This window comes from Excalfactoria chinensis, chromosome 1 (genome assembly GCF_039878825.1).
Source record: "Excalfactoria chinensis isolate bCotChi1 chromosome 1, bCotChi1.hap2, whole genome shotgun sequence".
Taxonomy (NCBI): domain Eukaryota; kingdom Metazoa; phylum Chordata; class Aves; order Galliformes; family Phasianidae; genus Excalfactoria; species Excalfactoria chinensis.
Genome location: NC_092825.1, coordinates 91,686,132 through 91,705,710, shown reverse-complemented (window position 1 = coordinate 91,705,710; position 19,579 = coordinate 91,686,132). Strand labels below are relative to the sequence as shown.

At 36.1% G+C, this 19,579-nt stretch overlaps 1 protein-coding gene across 8 annotated transcripts in view; it reads right to left on the bottom strand.

Annotated features, from left to right (window-relative positions):
- The window catches only part of ROBO1 (roundabout guidance receptor 1), a 684,763-nt gene that overhangs the window by 86,981 nt on the left and 578,203 nt on the right, over positions 1-19,579 (bottom strand). For all 8 annotated transcript variants that reach the window (XM_072346085.1, XM_072346162.1, XM_072346331.1 and 5 more), the window contains one exon: positions 6,382-6,502. In XM_072346085.1, coding sequence (XP_072202186.1) covers positions 6,382-6,502 — 121 coding nt within the window. The remainder of the gene's footprint in view (positions 1-6,381; positions 6,503-19,579) is intronic.

The following is a 19,579-nucleotide window of genomic DNA, read 5'->3' as shown; positions in this document are numbered from 1 at the left end:
AATTAAGCAAAAATATTTTTTATTATTATTTTTCCATAATTCTGGTTCTCAAATATTGCTGTTATTTGTGATATACATGTTAGGACATAGATAACCCCAGTTCTGGGGGTTATCTCACTAGAGTCAGATATACATTTTTCAGCACAGGCCATACTGTTGTGGGAACCCTTCTACAAGCTAGAAATTTCAGGAAAGAAATACATACACTTTTCTACTGACAGTAGTGTCCAAAGCTTTATGATGCTGTGCTATCCATAGATTTTTACACCAGGGGGACAGTGAGGTTTGCACACGCTCAAGAAAGAAAAACATTTTGACAACTACTGAGATAGCATCTGATGACAACAGAGTGTCCATAAGAGAACAGGAGTGCTTTGCATGTTCCGCTGCTTAAGGGAGATGAAGCTGTGAAAACTTTAAGGGAGTTGAGAAGACAGCTACATGCTTAGACATGTACACATTAATGAAATACATATCAGGCCACTAAAACTGGAAGTCTGAAGCCATTGGCACAATCTGAAACTGCAAATATTCAAAAAATATACTTCATATTTCTAACAAGAGTACAAAAGAACCAGACAGGAGAAAAGACAGCTTCATATTCTTAGCATGCAACATTATAAAGCCTCAATAAATAGTTTAAAAAGGACTGAATTGGAAAAAGACAACACAAAACCTTATAAAAGGACTTCTATTAGTCTGGAGGATTTCCAGATCAGCAGGACACCTGTCTCACAGAAAACTTACCTTTGTTTTGCTTTATGATGCTAAAGAGACAATATTAATACAGCAAGCTGATCTTTATGCTGTCAATTAAAGCCCTGTTTCATATTCAGTAAGTAAAAATTGAAACAAGAAAAAAAAAAACATTTATAGACATACATACATGCATCTATTTTCTTATAGGTGCAATAAAGATGCAATCTGAATGTACCAGATTAAACATCACAGTAAGAATACTTAAGGGAAATATATTCAACTTAATTCTGTAAAATAAGAAGGACCGATCTGGTAAGGATACAATTTCTGAACAATGGGAAAAACAAACAAACAAACAAAAAACCCACAAAAAAACAATGAACAATCAGGAACAAACAAACAAAAAACTCCCCAACACAATCAGAAGGCATACTGACAACTCTGCATTGTTTCAATCTACAACACTTGATAATAAAGATTAGATTATGTGACAAGATGACAAGATCCACACAAGATTGCATTGTAGAAGGTCACCAAAGGAAACCCCAAAATACATATATTCATTTGGACACAATACAGCAACAATATCAAAAGCACTACAATTAAATTAGAATAACATCACAGAGCAATTGTCCCACTGTCAGACTTTATCTTACTATGACTCCTTAAATCTGATGTGAAGATATGATTGCACAATGAGTTTTAAGGTTCTGTTTTACATAATTTCTGATGGTATTGTAAAACCAAGTAGGTATGAACTGACAACATACTTGGTCAAATGATTACTGTTGCAGACAAAGCTTTTTCAATATTTTCTGCAGTTCCTCCTGTGTGCCTGATCAATATGTATTCAATGTACTTAGGAAATACTTACCCAGATACAGTTTCCTCCACTTCAGCGTCCTATCAAACCCATCTCAAGACTGAGATCTCTATTTGGGATTCAAGATCAGCTACAATATGCAGTTTCAGCATATTCTGTATATCTTAACTTTGTCCTCTGAGAGGGGAATTGATAACAACAGAGTAATGTATTTGGAGTGAGGAAGAACAAGGTATTTCTACAATCCTTACATTTTCCTGCATATTAATCTTTAATTCCTTTTAACGTATTGAATATTCTATGTTTATTTATTGAGGATTGCACTGAAGAGAACAGAATAGAATAGTTCAGTTGGAAGGGAAGTTGGACACTGACTGGCACCCGTCATTCAACTACCTCCCTAGGAAGACTGTTCCAGTGTATAGCCACCCTTACATTAAAGAAATGAATTCCAGTGTCCAGTGTAAGCCTACCCTGTAGCAGCTTTGTGCCCTTCCCTCATGCTCGATTAGTTCCCAAGTGCAGAGCCCTGCACCTCCCTCTGCATCCCCTTCTTAAGCAGCTACAGTTGACAATAAGGTCACCTCTCAACCTCTTCTTCTCCAGACTAGCCAGTCCAAGTGTCCTCAGCCTCTCCTCACAGGACATGCCTTCAGCCCTGTTATCAGCTTGGTTGCCCTCCTCTGGATGCTCTCAAGGACCTCATCAGTCTTTCTGTATGGTGGAGCCCACAACTATACACAGTATTTAAGGTGAGGCCACACTAATGTTCAGCACAAGAAAATTGCCTCTTTAATATAATCCCAAGATGTGGTTTGTACCCTTGGCTGCCAGAGCACACTGCTAGCTCACACTGAGCCTGCTGTCACCAGCACACCCAGGTCCCTTTCTGCTGAGCTGCTTTCCATCCATTCATCACCCAGACTCTGCCTGTGGCAGGTATTAGTCTGTCCCAAGTTTGGAATTTCCTTTGAAGAACTGCATTCTGCTGTTGATGGCTCCAATCTACTTAAATCCCTTGCAAGGTCTCTCAACCCTTCAGGGAGTCAACAGCACCTCTCACTTTAGAATCATAAGCGAACTTGTTGAGGATACACTCTGCTTCTGTATGCAGAACATTGATAAAAATGTTGAACAGAATTGAACCTTGGGAAATACTGTTCCCTAGTTCACTTTCCTACAGAAGAATAATAGTCCAAGAGCTTTTGTCTGCTTATTCATAATACTGTTATTCAAGCGGTTGAAGGAATTGCACTGATACTAGTTTGAGTCTGTATCTTTGTCAGACAATTATTTGGTAAATGCAAGAAAAGCTGAGCAGGGAACACTTTGAAACTTTCTAATGTTACAGACTTTGTCTTATAATCCTCCCTGTGATCAAAAGCAGGCCTAAAAGCAAAATTTCAACTTCCGGATAACAAAAAACCACAAACAGATTTATGCTGAAAGATATTAATGTATGAGGTCAGAATGCTTCTCATGCTTTCTGACTCATATTTAAAGTCTGACTTGATAAGACAGTTTCCTTTTTTAAAAGAAATGCTTACTAGTTTATCCAGGATGAATATCAGAATTATATTTGAAGAGAAAACCACATGGAGTAAAATTCAAAGAAAGATCTCTCTACTGAGTCCCTCTTATAAGTTTTCAGAAAGAGTAATATTTTCCAGCATAAATTACATGTAACAGTTCATATAGTGGTTCTCTGGTTTGTAGTAGGCTGATACACCATTACAGTTGAGTAGGAGCCCAGATTACTTATATAAATACAATCTTCTTTCAATCTTGGATTTTGCTTGGAAGTTTTTAAAGGCTATTTAGTGATAAATTTCCTCCCAAAATGCTTCAAAGGAGTTTTATATTGAAAAAAAAGCAAAAAAACAAACAAACAAACAAAAAAAGCAAAAAAAAAACAAAAAAACAACCAAAAATCAACAAAACCCCAACAAGCGGATCACATGAAACAATGTAAATCAAATAATCAAATTAAGCCTCCTTTAACTTCTAAATAGTTATCACACTATCTTGCTGGATATCCGAGCTCAACAATTTAAAAATGGCATACAAGCTCCATTTAATAAGGAAAATACTGCTTCATATAAAACTCTGAACAAGACTTCAAGTTGCTTGCATCTTATTTCTAAATATTAGTGCAGATGACAGTGCAAAGCTGACAAGACAGACCTTAAAACTGAATAAAAAGTTCTGCATTCAGCAGAACCGTTACTTTGGAGTTTCGTAGGAGCTGATTTTGGACCAGGTTGACAGGGTCCCTTGGGAGGCAGTTCTGAAGGACAAAGTAGTTCACAAAGCCCAGACATTATTCAAGAACGACATCTTGAAAGCACAGGAGCAGGCTATTCTCATGTGCTGAAAGAAAAGCTTGTGGGAAAGAAGATCAACATGTCTGAATAGAGAGCTTCTTCTGGAACTCAAGAAAAATAATAGAGTTTATGACCTTTGGAAGGTGAAGCAGGCAACTTAGGAAGACTACAAAAACGTCATGAGGTTATGCAGGGAGGAAATTATAAGGCCCAAAACCCAGCTAGAATTAAACTTGCCACTACAGTAAAAGACAATAAAAATGTTTTTATAAGTACATAAACAATAAAAGAGGGACTAAGGAGAATCTCCACCCTTTACTGGGTATGATGGAAACATACTGACAAGAGACAAGGAAAGGCTGAGATACTAAACAACTTCTTTGCCTCAGTCATTATTAGTAAAAGTAATTTTTTCTCAGGGCATCCAGCCCTCTCAGCTTCAATACAGAGGCAGAGAGCAGCATGAAACTTTAATAATCTATGGGAAAATGGTTAGTAACCTACCGCATCTACAGATCTATGGGGATGAGGTCCACCCAAGGGTACTGAAGGAGCTGGTGGAAGTGCTTGTCAAACCTTCAATACTTTACCAGCCCTCATGTTTTAACTGGGGATGTCCCAGTTTACTGGAGGTTGGTGAATGTAACACTCGTCTACAAGAAGAGCAGAAAAGTGGATCTGGGGAACTACAGGCCTGTCAGTCTGAGATTAGTGCCAGGGAAGGTCATGGAACAGATCAGCCTGAGTGCAATCATTCAGCACATGCAAGACAACCAGGCAATCAGGCCCAGTGAGCATGGATTCATGAAAGAGGTCCTGACTGACCAGGCCAAACACATTTTGTGACAAGATGATCCACTCAGTAGAAAAAGTAAATGCTGTGGATGTAGTTTAGTTGGAGTTAGCAAGGCTATATTTGATACAGTTTCCCACAGCTTTTGCCTGAAGAAACTGTCTACTCATGGCTCAGACAGAGGTACTGTTGGCTGAGTAGAAGTCTGCCTGGATGGACAGGTCCAAATGGATGCTGCAAGTGGAGTTAAACCCATTTGAAAACCAGTCATAAATGATGCGCCCCATAGCTCAGTGTTGGGGCTAGTTTTGTTTAAAATCTATAAATTATATTGATGAGGAGACTGAATGTACTCTCGATAAGTTTGCAGACAACACCGAGATGAGTGGGAGTTGAGATGCTTGAGGGTAGGAGAGTTCTGGAGAGGGATCTGGATAGGCTGGATTGATACAACACTTCAAATTGCATAACATTCAAAAGGACTAAATACAGGTGCTGCATCTAGGTCATAATAACCCCATGCAGTAATATAGGCTTGGGGAAGTGTGGCTGGAAAGCTGCCTGGCAGAAAAGGACCTGGGGTGCTTGTCAACAAATATCAGAACATTAGTCAGCAGCATGTCCATAAGGCAACAAAGGCCAATGGAATCTTGGCTTGCATCAGAAATAGCATGGCCAGCAGGACTAGGGAAGTGATTGCCCCCTTGCACATGGTACTGGTGAGACTGCACCTCAAATACTGTATTCAGTTTTAGGGGCCCTCACTACAGAAATGATATTGAGTTAATCAAGAGTGTGCAGAGAATACCAGTGAAGTTGGTAAAAAGACTAGAAAATAAGATGAAGATTGGCTGATAGAACTGGGGCTACTTAGTCTGGTGCAAAGGAGGCTGAGATGAAACCTCACTGCTCTCTGCAACTACCTGAAAGCAGTTTGTGGCAAAGAGGGTGTCAGTCTCTTCTCTCAACTGACAAGCAATAGTACAGGAGGAAACAGACTGAGGAAGCTTTAAATTGGACATCAGAAATAATTTAAAATAAAATAAAATAAAATAAAATAAAATAATAAAAGAAATTTAAAATAACTGTGATTTGCTTCAACGATAAGGAAAAAATAAGTCTCTTCTTAGTGACGTCACTTTTATTTTTTTGGTCTTATTGTATATTAAGGGCCCAGTCAAGGGACACTGGTATTATTTTTAGTTTGAAAACCAAGTATGAAAGTACAACAAAATAAGAACAATTGCAAAGCCATTAATTGATGATCAGACATGGTCACCTTAAAGTGCTTTTCCAATCTAGATGATTCTGTGAATGTAATTGCTATCCTTTCTTTAGAATAGACATATTCTAAAGACAATAGATACGATAACAACATTTGGAAGAATGGCCTCAAGTTTCACCAGGGAGGTTCACACTGGATATTAAAAAAAAAAATAAAATTATTCTCTAAAAGGGTTTTTGGGCTCATCCAGGGATGTGGTTGAGTCATCATTCCTGGACGTGTTCAAGAAATGTTTTGATATGGTATTAAGGGATGTAGCTTAGTGGGGAAATGCTGGTGGTAGGCAGATAGATGGTTGTACTAGAGAATCTTTGAGGTTTTTTCAAACTTGAAGATTGTATGATTGTATGATAAACACTGAAAACTCTTAATTAAAGGCTTCTGAGGAAAAACAAAGTTGGACATTTTCATATTTGTGGACATTTTCATTAACAAAGACTTAAGGTAGAGTTCTTACCTAAAACAGTGAGCTCTGCAACTTCGCTTTCACGTTCTCCCACCATATTTGTTCCAACACAAACATACTTGCCAGCATCATTCTTTCTTGTGTATGTGATCATAAGTTTTCCACCTCTGATCTAGGACAAATCAAGGACAATAGAAAATAACTTAAGAGGAATTAATGATTTAACATTATTTATTAACTTGAAAAATACTGAAGCTCAAGGAATGTACGGAAGAAAACAATAAATAAAAGCCATGGGTGAAACTACATAAAAGGATCTAATGTGGTCAGTGACAAGAAGAGAGTGTTCTATATATGCATACTCTCTATATTTTGCTCAAGTTGCCTGCAGCTAGAAATCTATCCTTGAAAACGTGACATCTTGAGCAGTGTTGGTCTCTTATCATCATTGTAAGATGTACACACACAAAGATGACAGTCAGTTATTGAGATAAATGAACATGCACATGCAACACAGATAGTGTTGCATACAAAATTCATTCCTTTGCCTTTGGCACTCATTGTTTGAGAACATCAAAGATGCATCCTTTATAATCCACAACCCAGTAATGCTTTAAGTTTAATGGAGATTTCAAGTATGAATAATAACAATAAAAAGTAACCTGCAAGTGCACATATTTAAGAACATGAAACTTTTAGATTGTTAACCTCTTGAAACAGTAAGCATGAGGGGAGAGCATAACTTACAGCTGATAATTACCTATATTTTCCTTGTTTTACCTATCCCAAAATCACAGAATACTATTTACTTTCAATAAATACATAAAAAGGGTTTTAAAAAGCAATTCCAGAACTATTTCCATAGTTATTTAGGAATACCTATATGTCCAGATATATGTGAAGAAACTAAAACATCAATATTGAACGTGCTGGGTTTAACAAAGAAATGTATTTGCACATGACAAGAATTTACTGAACCTGCTGATGATTTCAAGTCCATGTAAACTGGAAGCTGTGATTTTCACACATCTTAATAGCTTAAGTCCAACTGACGCTCAGTAGTACTTGTGCTCCTCTGTGACTTTGGCATTTAAGAAAATCTTCTCTAAAGCTTTTACACCTTGACACAACTGTGCATTTTGCACAAATTTTAAACACTGGCAAGAACGATTCTATGAATTTCTTCAAGAAATCATCACAAGTCCTCTTCAAAGCACAGATGGAAAATAAGCTTTAAAGCAGAAACATTTGAACAATTAAAAATTACTGAAAGCTGATTTTCATCCAAGTTATTTGAGATTTACATATGGATTTAGAGGAAATATTCTCTGATGTCTTGCATAAACCTATGAACATTCTCCTTCTAGTCTCATGCTCTTTGAGGCAGATTTTTCAAACATATGGCATGCCTACGGAAAGTAACTGCAGTTCCAAGATAGAAATTCTTAATGCATTTAGACTTTTGTGTTGCTTTATTTTTTACATTTTTTTTCTTTTCTTTTAAAGCAAAAGGGAGGTTAAGAACTTTAGCAATAACGAAGACAACCTATGAATAAAAGTACGATAAATTATGCCGTGATGATAAAATGATGATAAAATGTATCAGAAGTGAATGCAGAATTACACACATCTATAATTAAGCACTCACAGATGGCTAGAAGAAATTGTACTTCCTCTGCTGGTCCACTGCCCAGGTTTTCCATTGAGTTCTAACAATTAATTGTCCATCATCCGAGTAAGACTAATCAAGACCTTCTATTTATTAACAAGACACTGAAAATCAAATCTGTAGCTATGACAAAATTATGTTCTACGTGTGCAATGTTTGCCACTTTTTCTCTCAATAGAAAATCCTACAAATACTTACGTATTATGAACCAATGGCCTTATCTAACAAAGTACACGATGGAATATATGCATGTGCATTTTTGTTTGCAAGCAGTAAGCAGCCAAATCACATTTGGAGGAACAATCTGAAATTGTAACACATCAGAACTTTTCATAGTCTGTGTACACTTCACAGTTAACGAGGAATTTTAGTTTGAGTGTTTCAAGCCTTCTTCTCATATTTGTGCCTCTGCCTCAGAACACACCAACCTGACTTCAAAATAGTAATGGTTTGAAAAAGCAACAGGCAGTGTAACATTACATAGAAAACATCCAGAAAAGTTTTTACATACTAAATACAAAGATAGTTTCTTTCTTCCCAGTGAACAAGACATATTAACCTTCATTACACTTATTCCTGTAGATGCTGCATATCTTGGGAAAAGAATTGCTTTGCTAGCTGCCAAAGCCTTAAATTAGATTTTGAAAATATGGAAGCAAGTATGTTATTTTATTTATACAGAAATGACACTATGATACCTTTTCACTTTTAACATATCCTCAAAGTTTCATCCTACTCTATCAGTTTACTAGGGTCCTGCAAGTAGACAATATGAAAATAGTACTGAATACTGATGGGAAAAAGAAGATTGCAATCAGCAGATGATCTCCGGTTGTCTGTAACACATATGTAGTAACATAGATGCTAACAGAATATGTGATAACATGGTGATTTACAAAGACTTTCTGAAAGCTATTTTCTATGATGTACCTGCCTGATTATATTTTACTTCCCATGAGTAAATTGTCCATTTAAGCAAGTCTACTTCATTTATTTCTTTAAAATGGTTAGAGATGTTGATACAGAAAACTCCAGGCACCCACATAGTTAACTAGAATTGTCCAGAATAGTAAATTATGACCACCCAGCAGCTTAAAATCATACAAATAATAAATCGACTTGGTAAGCCAATAAATCAAATCCATAAAAACTTACCCAAGGGTTCTACAACATACCACCAGGTATTCAAAATAGCTGTACAAATATATACTTATCCTACAACCATATTGTATACACCTAAGTTTGTGTGCGTTTGTAAATTTCTGTATATATAAATCCACACCTATCCATCCATATTAATAAATGTTTTATATATGTGGGTGATTCAATTTCTATTCAGAAAAAAAATTGCTATGTAATACGAGAAAAAAAAAGACATGAGAAAAATGATTGGCAATATATCCAAATATAATGATGACTAGCATCTTTTTATTTTTTTTCTTTTACCTCCTAGTTGCATTCCATTTAATAAATGAAATTTGTTCTGTTCAGTAATAATTCTAAAGCAAACCTAGGCTACAGAATGAAACACTGACCTCTGTATGTATAACCATGGTTTCTGAATATGTAACATCACAAAACTCACATATTTCAGTCTTCTATAGTAGAACTTAATATCACATTTTATTTAGAATGAAATGTGATGGGTATGAGGCATTAGACTGTCTGATATGTTCTATACTTCTAAAAGTGTACCCTCCACTTCTTAATGATAATACAATGATTGCAGAACTCGATGAGTACAAGCAATTGTAATTAACAGTATCAACAACGATATATACAAGTAAAATTCTGCTATTATTTTCTATTTAGGAAACACGGAGTTTGCACATTTCTGTCCATATGGTCTAGCATTCCCAAACAGATCAATATAACAACTTTATTACTTACCATTGCATCATAGACTGAAAGGCATGGAATAGAAGCAATAGACAAGAATTTTGAAGTTTTAAGAGTGGTTGAATAAAAAAAAGATAAATGATTACCTACTTGTTTTTTATTTAAAACTGTGTGTCATGTTACAAGCCTTGTGAATCCCATGTACTCTTCTCTACCTATAACAACATGCTTAAGTATCATTGCAAGACACTAGCCATCAAAACAAGTTTGGCACAGGTCTTCAACAATGCTCATATTCAACTTCAAAGTCCAAGTGATTCTTTCTCACTTCTGCTTCCGTTCTTTTGGACCTTAAAAAGATATGTGTTGCCTCTTCCATATCAAACACAAAATGCCACATGAAAGAAGTGTTTTTTTTTAAAAAACACCCTTTCATCTGGTCTTTCTCCAATACATCTGCGATGACAAAATGCAATTCAATTGTTTCCCAACAAAACAGCCTTCCAATGATGATAGACCAGAAATTAGAGTTTATAATGAATGGGGCAAAATGCATACGAAGATAGCTTTCCTTAAAAAGAAGGGGTATTTAAGGTATGAAAATAACAACAGATAAAAGCTGCTCCTTATGGCACATCTGACAATTTGGCTAGAATACATGGAAAATCAGAATCAGACACAGTTCTGCTCATGAGACACTTCCCTTCTTTTATGGTCTTATTACTATTGACTGTAAATACTACAAGAAGATAGAAATCTAAAAGAGTTAAGGCTTATCTGCAGCCTGAATTGTTTGGTAACTTCAGAGGAAGTTGAAGGTTGTTTAGCACTTGGTATTCTGATGAGACACCAAGTATCAGAATTACCATAGGTGTTTAATACTTTCCACAAGACAGTGGAAATTGACAATATATATGCAGAATGTCATAAGAAGTCAACTTCATGAAAATAATAATAATAATCTGTATCTCAGCTTATACAGTTCTCAGGTATTTAAAACTGTAACAATCTCTATCTTGCTTTCTACAAACATTAGGCTTTGGTTAACAATAAAGAAAGACATAATTCAAAATAGCCCATATTGGCTCACACTAATAAGAACTAATTTCTGAACAGACATCTATGTTTATATGAAAATATCTGAATCACTAAAATTCTTTCTTGAAACATTTTCAAAGCTAGAATAGAAAACTTTGATTATGCAATACTTCCTTTGTTATTATAAATCAAAATTAAAATCCTCCTGCTAGAAGAAATGTTTAATGCCCAGAAATCTACTCTGCTGAGATCTCAAAAAGAAAAAAAAAACAAATCTTTGCTTTGGAAACTGGTTATCACAATACTATTTACTGAATAGCCAAGATACTAAAGTTAACTAATGAACTACTGAGCAACAAAACACACAAGCACATTCCATGGGTCACTAAAAAACCTATGGAATGAACCATTCTTCCAGCAGTACAGAAAGCCCAGCTGAACCCAAATGTTACTGACAGAGATGGGAACAATGTGTTGTACTGACAACTGTGATATTTCTTCTGAACTGTATATTTTGCCTGCTACATGATCTTCCCTGGATGTGTAGGTAGCTTTCACTGCAAATAGTGACTGAAATCAGAAATAAAACTCATCTAATTGCCTGGTATATCTATGTTTCTTCTCCCTTCAGTCACAAGGATCTGTTATACAGGGATTTTTAAAAGTATTACCACCAATGTGTTGTTTGCACTCCTCCAAGGATAAAATCCCAGACTAACTGGGGCCAATTCACCACACAAATATTTCAGTTTTTATTATTTTACCTGAGGTATTACAAATGTAATATGGGAAAACAGTTTGAACAAACCATACATTTTAAGACCCAGTAACCACAAAATAAACAGTACAGCCCAAACCTACAGAGGTATTCAGCAGCCTGTTCCCCACTAAGCATGCCTACATTGCAAAATACACAGATGCAAGGCCATTCTTTAGGATTACAACAAAAAGTTCACAAGAATGAAGGCAAGTGGAGATTTTAGGCCATCACCCCAGACTGCACAAGGACAGTGTACATGACTGGATCCAGTGAGTTACCCTGCTGCATTTTACGTCTCAGCTGTGCAAGACCTAACAGGGAGGAGTTACACCATACCATTTCAGAGGAGTACAGACTCCTACTAACTTAAAGGGGTTTAATTTACTAATTGTCATTGCAGGTATTGACCAGTGTCTTCTTATTGTTTGAAATCTGGAGTTATGCTGGCAGAACAGCAATATTGATTTAAGACAACTCAGTATCGTGTGTATTTACTCAATAGGAAACTTCCAACAGTACTCTCAGAAGAGCAGTTGTGCAGGGTGAGAGTTTCCAACAGCAGAACTCTGATTTTCAATTTCATGGCTGAGATGCATGGCTAGGCAAAACTTCACTGAGACTTCACTGACACTGATGTGGGATCTTCTAAAGAGAACTGTTTTAACAGGATTCCAGTTATCAAGAGCTTTGAAGCAGAGGTTCATAAGCTTCCTACAGTGAGCTCTCACAAAACAAACAAGCAAACAAAAAACAAACAACAAACAAACAAAACTTTTTTTTTCTTTTTTTTTTTTTTTTTTCTTTTCTTTTGGAATGGGTCTGTGCAGCAGGTCATTATTTCCAGCCTTGGCTTTAGTGACCTTCTGAGTCACAACATATTTGGCATAGATTCCCACTTGTCCCAAGGAAGAGTATGTCCCTGTGAGACTGGCTGCCTACTGCTGATTCCTGACTGAAGTGGATATGAATTACAGATCGTCACATCCTTCCTGTGACTGTTTCACTTTCTACACTTGATTGACTGTGAAAGCTTTCCTCCCTGGAGGCAGCTCAGTAGCTTCCCAAGGGAAGAAGGAATTTCTTCCTTCTTTACAGAGGGAAAGCCTGAGCCCTATTTGGTACTGAATACAAACCAAGGATCAAACTCATCAAACAAAAAAGTTATCAATGATAGCAAAAAAAAGTACAGAGTCCTTTCATACATTTTTAAAATGATATTTTGATAATTCTGAATTTTGAGACAGATCTGATCTCCCATTTAACACTTCTTTTTTTCAAAACTTTGCAATGAATTTTACTTCCAAGGGAGTACTGGCACTACAGACACACAAATACATAAAATCTAACTTTCCAAAATAGACAACATTTTGTAATATAAATACTAAAAACTTACTGATTCTCTTACTTCTGACCAAGATGACATGTCATGGCAATTACATCATGCTTCAGAAAAGCACATAAACCTGGGTTATATTTCTACCGCATTTATGGTTGGTTGAGCCCAAGCTCAGATCTAACTTTCATAGTAAGACAATGAAGAACATACACAGTTGCGAAGACATTAAACCTCTCACGTCATTTCACATCGTTTATGAAACACACTTTCAAGGGAAAAAAAAAAATGGAAAACACATACTCTGTTGCTCAATTTTCACAAAGATTTAAAAGTCGTATATTAATCTGCCACATTTCACTCTTCAATCAGAGATCACTGCAGTTCTTGTCAGCTGCAACATATGCAAGCCATAAATCAAAGTTTTCAATGTATTTTCTGTGGTCTGCACACAAGCTTTGTGCTACAGGATCGCTCTAAAAAGCTGCTGCTATGAGAAACCAAAGCAAATTTTATGGTAACTTTCATTTTTATTGAAGGAACACTGAAAAGCCACCAGGCTAGACATTAAAGTCTCCTGCTTAGAAGATCCTAAAATCTAAACATACAAAAATAAGAAGGAAAAAATATACAGAAAGGTGAATATTCACTCACCCAATTTCCCCAGCCCAAACAGGAGTCAAGTGTCAATATTTTTGTTTTCCCTCCATGCCCAACTTTCAATCCTCTAGATAGACTCAATAGGCAGTGACTGACCTGTAGATCTCAGGCAGTTCACAAGGCTTTCAGTCCTGTGTTACCTCAAGGGAGTACAAAGACTAAGTTAATCTTCAGCAATGGATAGTGAAGCCACACTATCCACTGTGAAACTCCAGACAGTGAGATTCCTATTACTCTTAAAATTGGCCAACACAGGCCACAATCAAGCAAATAAAGCATGCAGCGTTCTAAATCTCTATGTGGGATCATTGTTCCCTAGTGCTCACACATCTTCCATGACTATCTGTAAGCTGTGCTACTTCCAGGTGTCCTCATTTGCAGCCTATTAATAAGTTACCTTTGAGAAATCCACCTCCAGTTTCCACAAGACACACTGCTGGGAAGCTTAGCTCTTCTCACTCAGCCCTTAACTTTGGAGTTGAAACCTGCTCAGTGTGTAAACAGAAGTGGTTACACAATGAACAGACAGGGAATCTGAAGAGATAGAAGCCTGGTAAACAGGCCTTGCCTATAGTTGCTCTCTCATTTGCCCATGGGAAATGGCTGCCCAAACCATGAGGGGGCCCTGTGGGGGCTGGAATAATTGCTTTATCTGCAGCATTTCCTTACTATTCCTCTCAGATGTCAGCAGGGGCTGAAAGTCCTGGCGCAAGACTTGGTGTTATTAAGAGCGCATAAACAAATCTCAGTAGGTTACTGTACCCTACTGTTAGTACCAAGGTACAATCTTACCAAAAACACTGTTAGCAAGACATAGTTCTCTCTTTTTTAGTGAACACCTTTGTTCTCACACGGATCTACTGGTTTTGCTTATTTATGTTCAGAAAGGGGAGAGAAATCTTATCTGTATCCTTGCAAATTAATTTTTCATTTTAAAATGGTATGGGGTTTACAAAGTCTATGTAGAAAAAACAAAAACAAAAACAAAACAACAAAACAGAAAAGACGTGAAAAAAGATCTAAAAAACACCCAGGCATTTAAGCATAAAGACATAATAGTTAAGTGAGTTATCAATTATACATTATACATTGCTTTATACTATTTATAGCATAATTCATGTACTTCATACAATCTTTTCCTAAGACAGTGTCTTTTGAAGAAAGAATATAGCCAAACTCTACTGAAAATAAAGACAGAAGTGACAGAGAAAGTTAGAGCTTTAAAGATAGTCTGATATAGAGGAAGTAAATAAATAAATAAATAAAAGTTCTTATGATTCCTTTCCCCTTTCAAAGAGTTCAATTTACTAGTATAAATTTGACAAAAACGTCATAAAATCTTAAGAGAATTTACAATTAAATGCTATGTGTTTTTTCCAGGCCTGAAGCATGGTAATGAATGTGTGGTGGAATATTTTGTAAATATTTTCATTATATTTCAGAAAAATAGTTAACTAGTCCTTAAATTTTGGAATACTAAATATTGAAATTCTGGCAAATACTGTTAAATATTATTAGTATTATTAGTGTGTGCTATCACACACTATTCTGCAAAATGCAGCTGTTCTGTATTGCAATCAGCAATTCAGGCACGGATCTCTCAATTTTCAAATTCAGAAACAAGATGTTTCCTCATCATTTTATTTTTTGTTTCCTGTTATACAGGTCATGTTTTAGTAAGACAGAAAAAACAGGGATAAATTTCACATTTATTTTTATACAAAACCGGTGAGAAATATACTTCGTCAAAAATCATCAAAACTTTCCTATGAAACAACAGGGAATCACTGAAGCTTCTAGTTAAGTTGTCTGAAATGGTGTAGGTTGAGAAAGGCTCCAAATGAACAAGTATCTAAAACATCAGAAGCTGTAATGATGTGTTAACCTTGGTGACAGTCAAAACAAAAGGGTCAAAGGTTCAGCTGGAATCCCTAGGGGTGATCCTTCAAGGTGAATTTGTGACTCATTGACAGGACAGCATAGTAAAACTGACACTGAAATCTGAGATATGGATCTGCTACAAAGATGAGGAACTGCCTTCTATAATGCACTGAAATGTACTTGTGAGTACAAGTGCTTTTTCATAAAACACACTGATCACTGTCTTTGTGAATGAAAATTTCCCAAGATCATGCAAAGTACCTACTATAAAGATATTACTAGTTCACTAAAAAAAACCCAAAAACCAAAAAACAACAACAACAACAACAACAAAAAGACTTCTGAGAATCCAGAATGAAAGGGAAAATAATTTCAACATCACTTTGATGCTTCAACAGTCAACTTGAGTGGGGCTTTGGCTTCAGTTGGGCCAGAGTTGAATTTTCCTTCATAGAGTCTCGTATGAAGCTAAAGCTCTAGGAGAAGAAAAATGTTGATAACACACCAGTGTTTAAATTGCAGCTGAGCAGTACTGTATAAAGCCCAGGACATTTTAGTTTTTCAGCTTCTCATACTGTCCTGCCAGTGAGGGAACTTGAGGGGTGGCACAAGGAGCTGGGAGGAAACAGAACCAGAACAGTGGACCTGAACTGGCCAAAAGGATATTCCATACCATACAATATCATGTAAAAACAAAAAAACTTGGAAAACTGAGGGGAGTTGGCAGCACAGACAGCCACTTCTCAGGGACTAACTGAACATCTATCTGTTGATGAATGGTGAGCAACTATGCATCACTGGAAATATATATATGCATACATGTATATACACACATATATAATCATTACTATTATACTTTTTCCTCTTCCTTTTCTGTCTTAGTAAATCATTTTTTTTTTATTTTTTTTTTCCAACCCGCAAATTCTGCTTTGCTTTTTTTTGTTGTTTTTTTTTTTTCTGTTTTTTTTTGTTATGTCCCCCATCCCACTGGGAAGCAGGAGGGGTTGAGAGGCAGTAAGCAAACAGCTGTGTGGTGCTGAGCTGCTGCTGGGTCAGACCACAAGTGGATTATAATTGTTTTCTTTAAAATAAAAGGAAATATCAAAATATTTGTATATGGGATCGATCCTGCAAGTATCATGCAGTTGCTATGCATGTACCATGGCCTGAGTATGAAAGTATGAATATTATTCTACTGTTTCACCTATAAAATAATAATAATAATAATAATAATAATAATAATAATAATGATTTAGGATGTGTTAATACTTTGCACTTTGGCCAACTGGCACAAAATTACTTTGTGGTAATACCGTCAGGCTGCCTTACATGTATGAATGAATTCAGTTTCACAGCGCACAAAATGCTGAACAAGAAGCACTGAGTAATTTCACAGATTGCCGAAAATCTCACAGGAAGATTCCAGCAGCACAGCAATCTGCTTTGCTTAGCTTGCAGACTTTCTACCTCAAAGCAATCTTTCCCTTACTCTACATCAATAATTTTCTCCATAGGAAAATATTTGCAGTTCTCTTTTAAAAACCATGTTGCAATACATGTATTGTCTCATGATATAAACATTTTAACTATTCAAAATACAGGCCTGCCGGAGAGAACCATTCATTCCTGGAATTTGAAATACCTATCGCAAACTGTAAAATAGCTTCAGTTGGATAATTGCAGATTCTGAGGTAATAACATCATACTCCTAACAGGTAAACTTTTTCCTTTCGGATTTATGTCAGGTCTTACTCCAAGAGAAATTTTCAAACCAAACACCAGACTTTAAAGTAGCCATGAGAGCCAAATGACTCTAAATGAATTGGCAGAGCAAAATCTGTGGAGTCTGCAGTCAGTGTGGTGAGGGAGGGAAGCCCAAGCTATCATGTCATCATATTTCTCTTTGGGATTCTGAATGGTATAACCATTTGCAAAATTGACAATAACTAGAGTACAGCTAATCACCCGCACATCTATGTTAAAAAACAAACAAACAAACAAACAAACAAACAAACACCCTACAGTCTTCCTGTGCTATTTGCCAAGTAGGATCTTGTGAGATAATGATTTTTTGAGGAGAAAAAAATAAGATCAATTGTACCACTCATCTGAATGCAGGATACATGTTAGCAACAACTTCTCTAGCTAGATAAGGAAAGAAAGTCATGGGTTTCTTGTTAGGCTTTGACCTGAATAATATTACACAGGAGTCTGGAATAATACCCTGCAAAGTGTATGAAGCGTATGTTAGTGCAACAGTGTGGGGCTATCTGAACTTGGCAGTAAGTAATTGTGAGTATATTATTACCCAGAGAGAAAGAAGTACTCTGTTTGGTTGAGGAAACCCAAGAACTGAAAAATTATTATTTTTGAAGTGCTGAGATTTGGACTATACTTTTCATTTAACCAGAAGCATCACAGGAAATTCAGTAAGGCAAAACTATCCAAACATAGTGAAATGAGAAAAAATGAAGTTGACAGAACTTTCAAAAAGTAGACCAAAAAAATCAAAGCAAACCAAACAAAAAGCTCTAATCACTTACATCTGTTCAAGGCTCCAAAAATGGGCACTATTATTGTCTACTATTTTTATTCTACATTTTTCTTTTGATTATGAGAACATTATATGTGCAAACTCAGCACATAGGTTGTTGAGGTTTTATTAAACATGCTTTTAGAGTTAGTGTCATTCTTATTTTACAAAACTAATTCTTAAAAAAAGCATGATATACAATAAAGTTTCAGTTAGGAGTTATCCGATATTTAGATTTTAAGTGACAACATGTGGTTGCTGTGGTGTGCAAGCAACTAGGAGTATCAGAAATGCCAAGAACAATCAAGTTTATAAGGTCCACTGGAGACTAGCAGGAACAGAAATGTACTTTTTCCCCCCTCTAAACCAAGTGGGTTTCAGTGTTTTTTTAAACATTGAAAGCGAGGAGTTAGATTGATTCACTTCACTGAGACAGACTTACCACAAATTATGCATCAGATTCTGTTGAATACTTGGCTGTTAAACATCTTTCACACTATACAAAAGGAAATATTCCTGTACACAAGTATAGAGTAAATGCAAATACAGTAAAAAAATAAAGCAAGAGACTCACAGGTCCAGGAAACAGCATGAAAGAACTAGGAACACAGACATTTTTTACTAGTTTTTTTCACATTTGATATGTAGAGATGATCTGTCCCATGAACAATGGACTGAACTTTCTTCTGAGTACGTTTTGTGACTGTACGCTGTGTACAGACTTCCCAGCATGAGACCTGATGTCTGGTGTAACACATTCAAAGACGGTTTTAAATGTTTGGTATTTCCAATATTGTTTTGTTTCTCACTGTTTTTGACATCATTAGGAATCAGTCTCCACTACATTTAGTATTTCTACACAGCTGATGAGAAGAGGGGGAGAGAAGAGTCAAATTTCTAAACCCATTCCTCATCTTTACTGTGCATAACATAAACAGAATCTCCTTTCCCGACTGCTTAAAGAGCCTAACCAAACAAAAATGTTTCTTTTTCATTAAGAGAATAAAATGAATGAAGAAATTATATTCCTCCCACATGCTTTCTTCATCGCCCTTACCCCATTCCCCACAAAAGAAAGAAAAAAACAACAAAAACCAAAAACAACCCACAGGAGTATCAGCCAAACAAAACAAAGGATATACTTTCTCAGCATAAACCACCTTTGCTCCTAACTGCTCAAATCATAAAGTCTTACATGCTCTGGGTAGCTCAAGTAACCTAGTCTGAGATAACAGCCACCTGTTCGGTTTTTTCTTCTTCTTTAATTTTTTAAGGAGGAGAAGCTACCCAGACTCCATTTGTATCATTTCAGATGATCCCGCAGGTTCAAAACTCTCAATAAGCCATTTTACAAGAACATTCTGATAGTCTGATGTCTAGAAAGTCTCAAAACTCACATTTCTAACACATACCATATTTGTTGTCAGAAGTTTTCTTTTACTAACTAGGTCATCAGTTCGTGACTAGGAAAAAAAGAAATCTGTGGAGAATTTTGACTCACTGAGAAGTTTTCTAATTCCTTTAAGTCTACAGAAT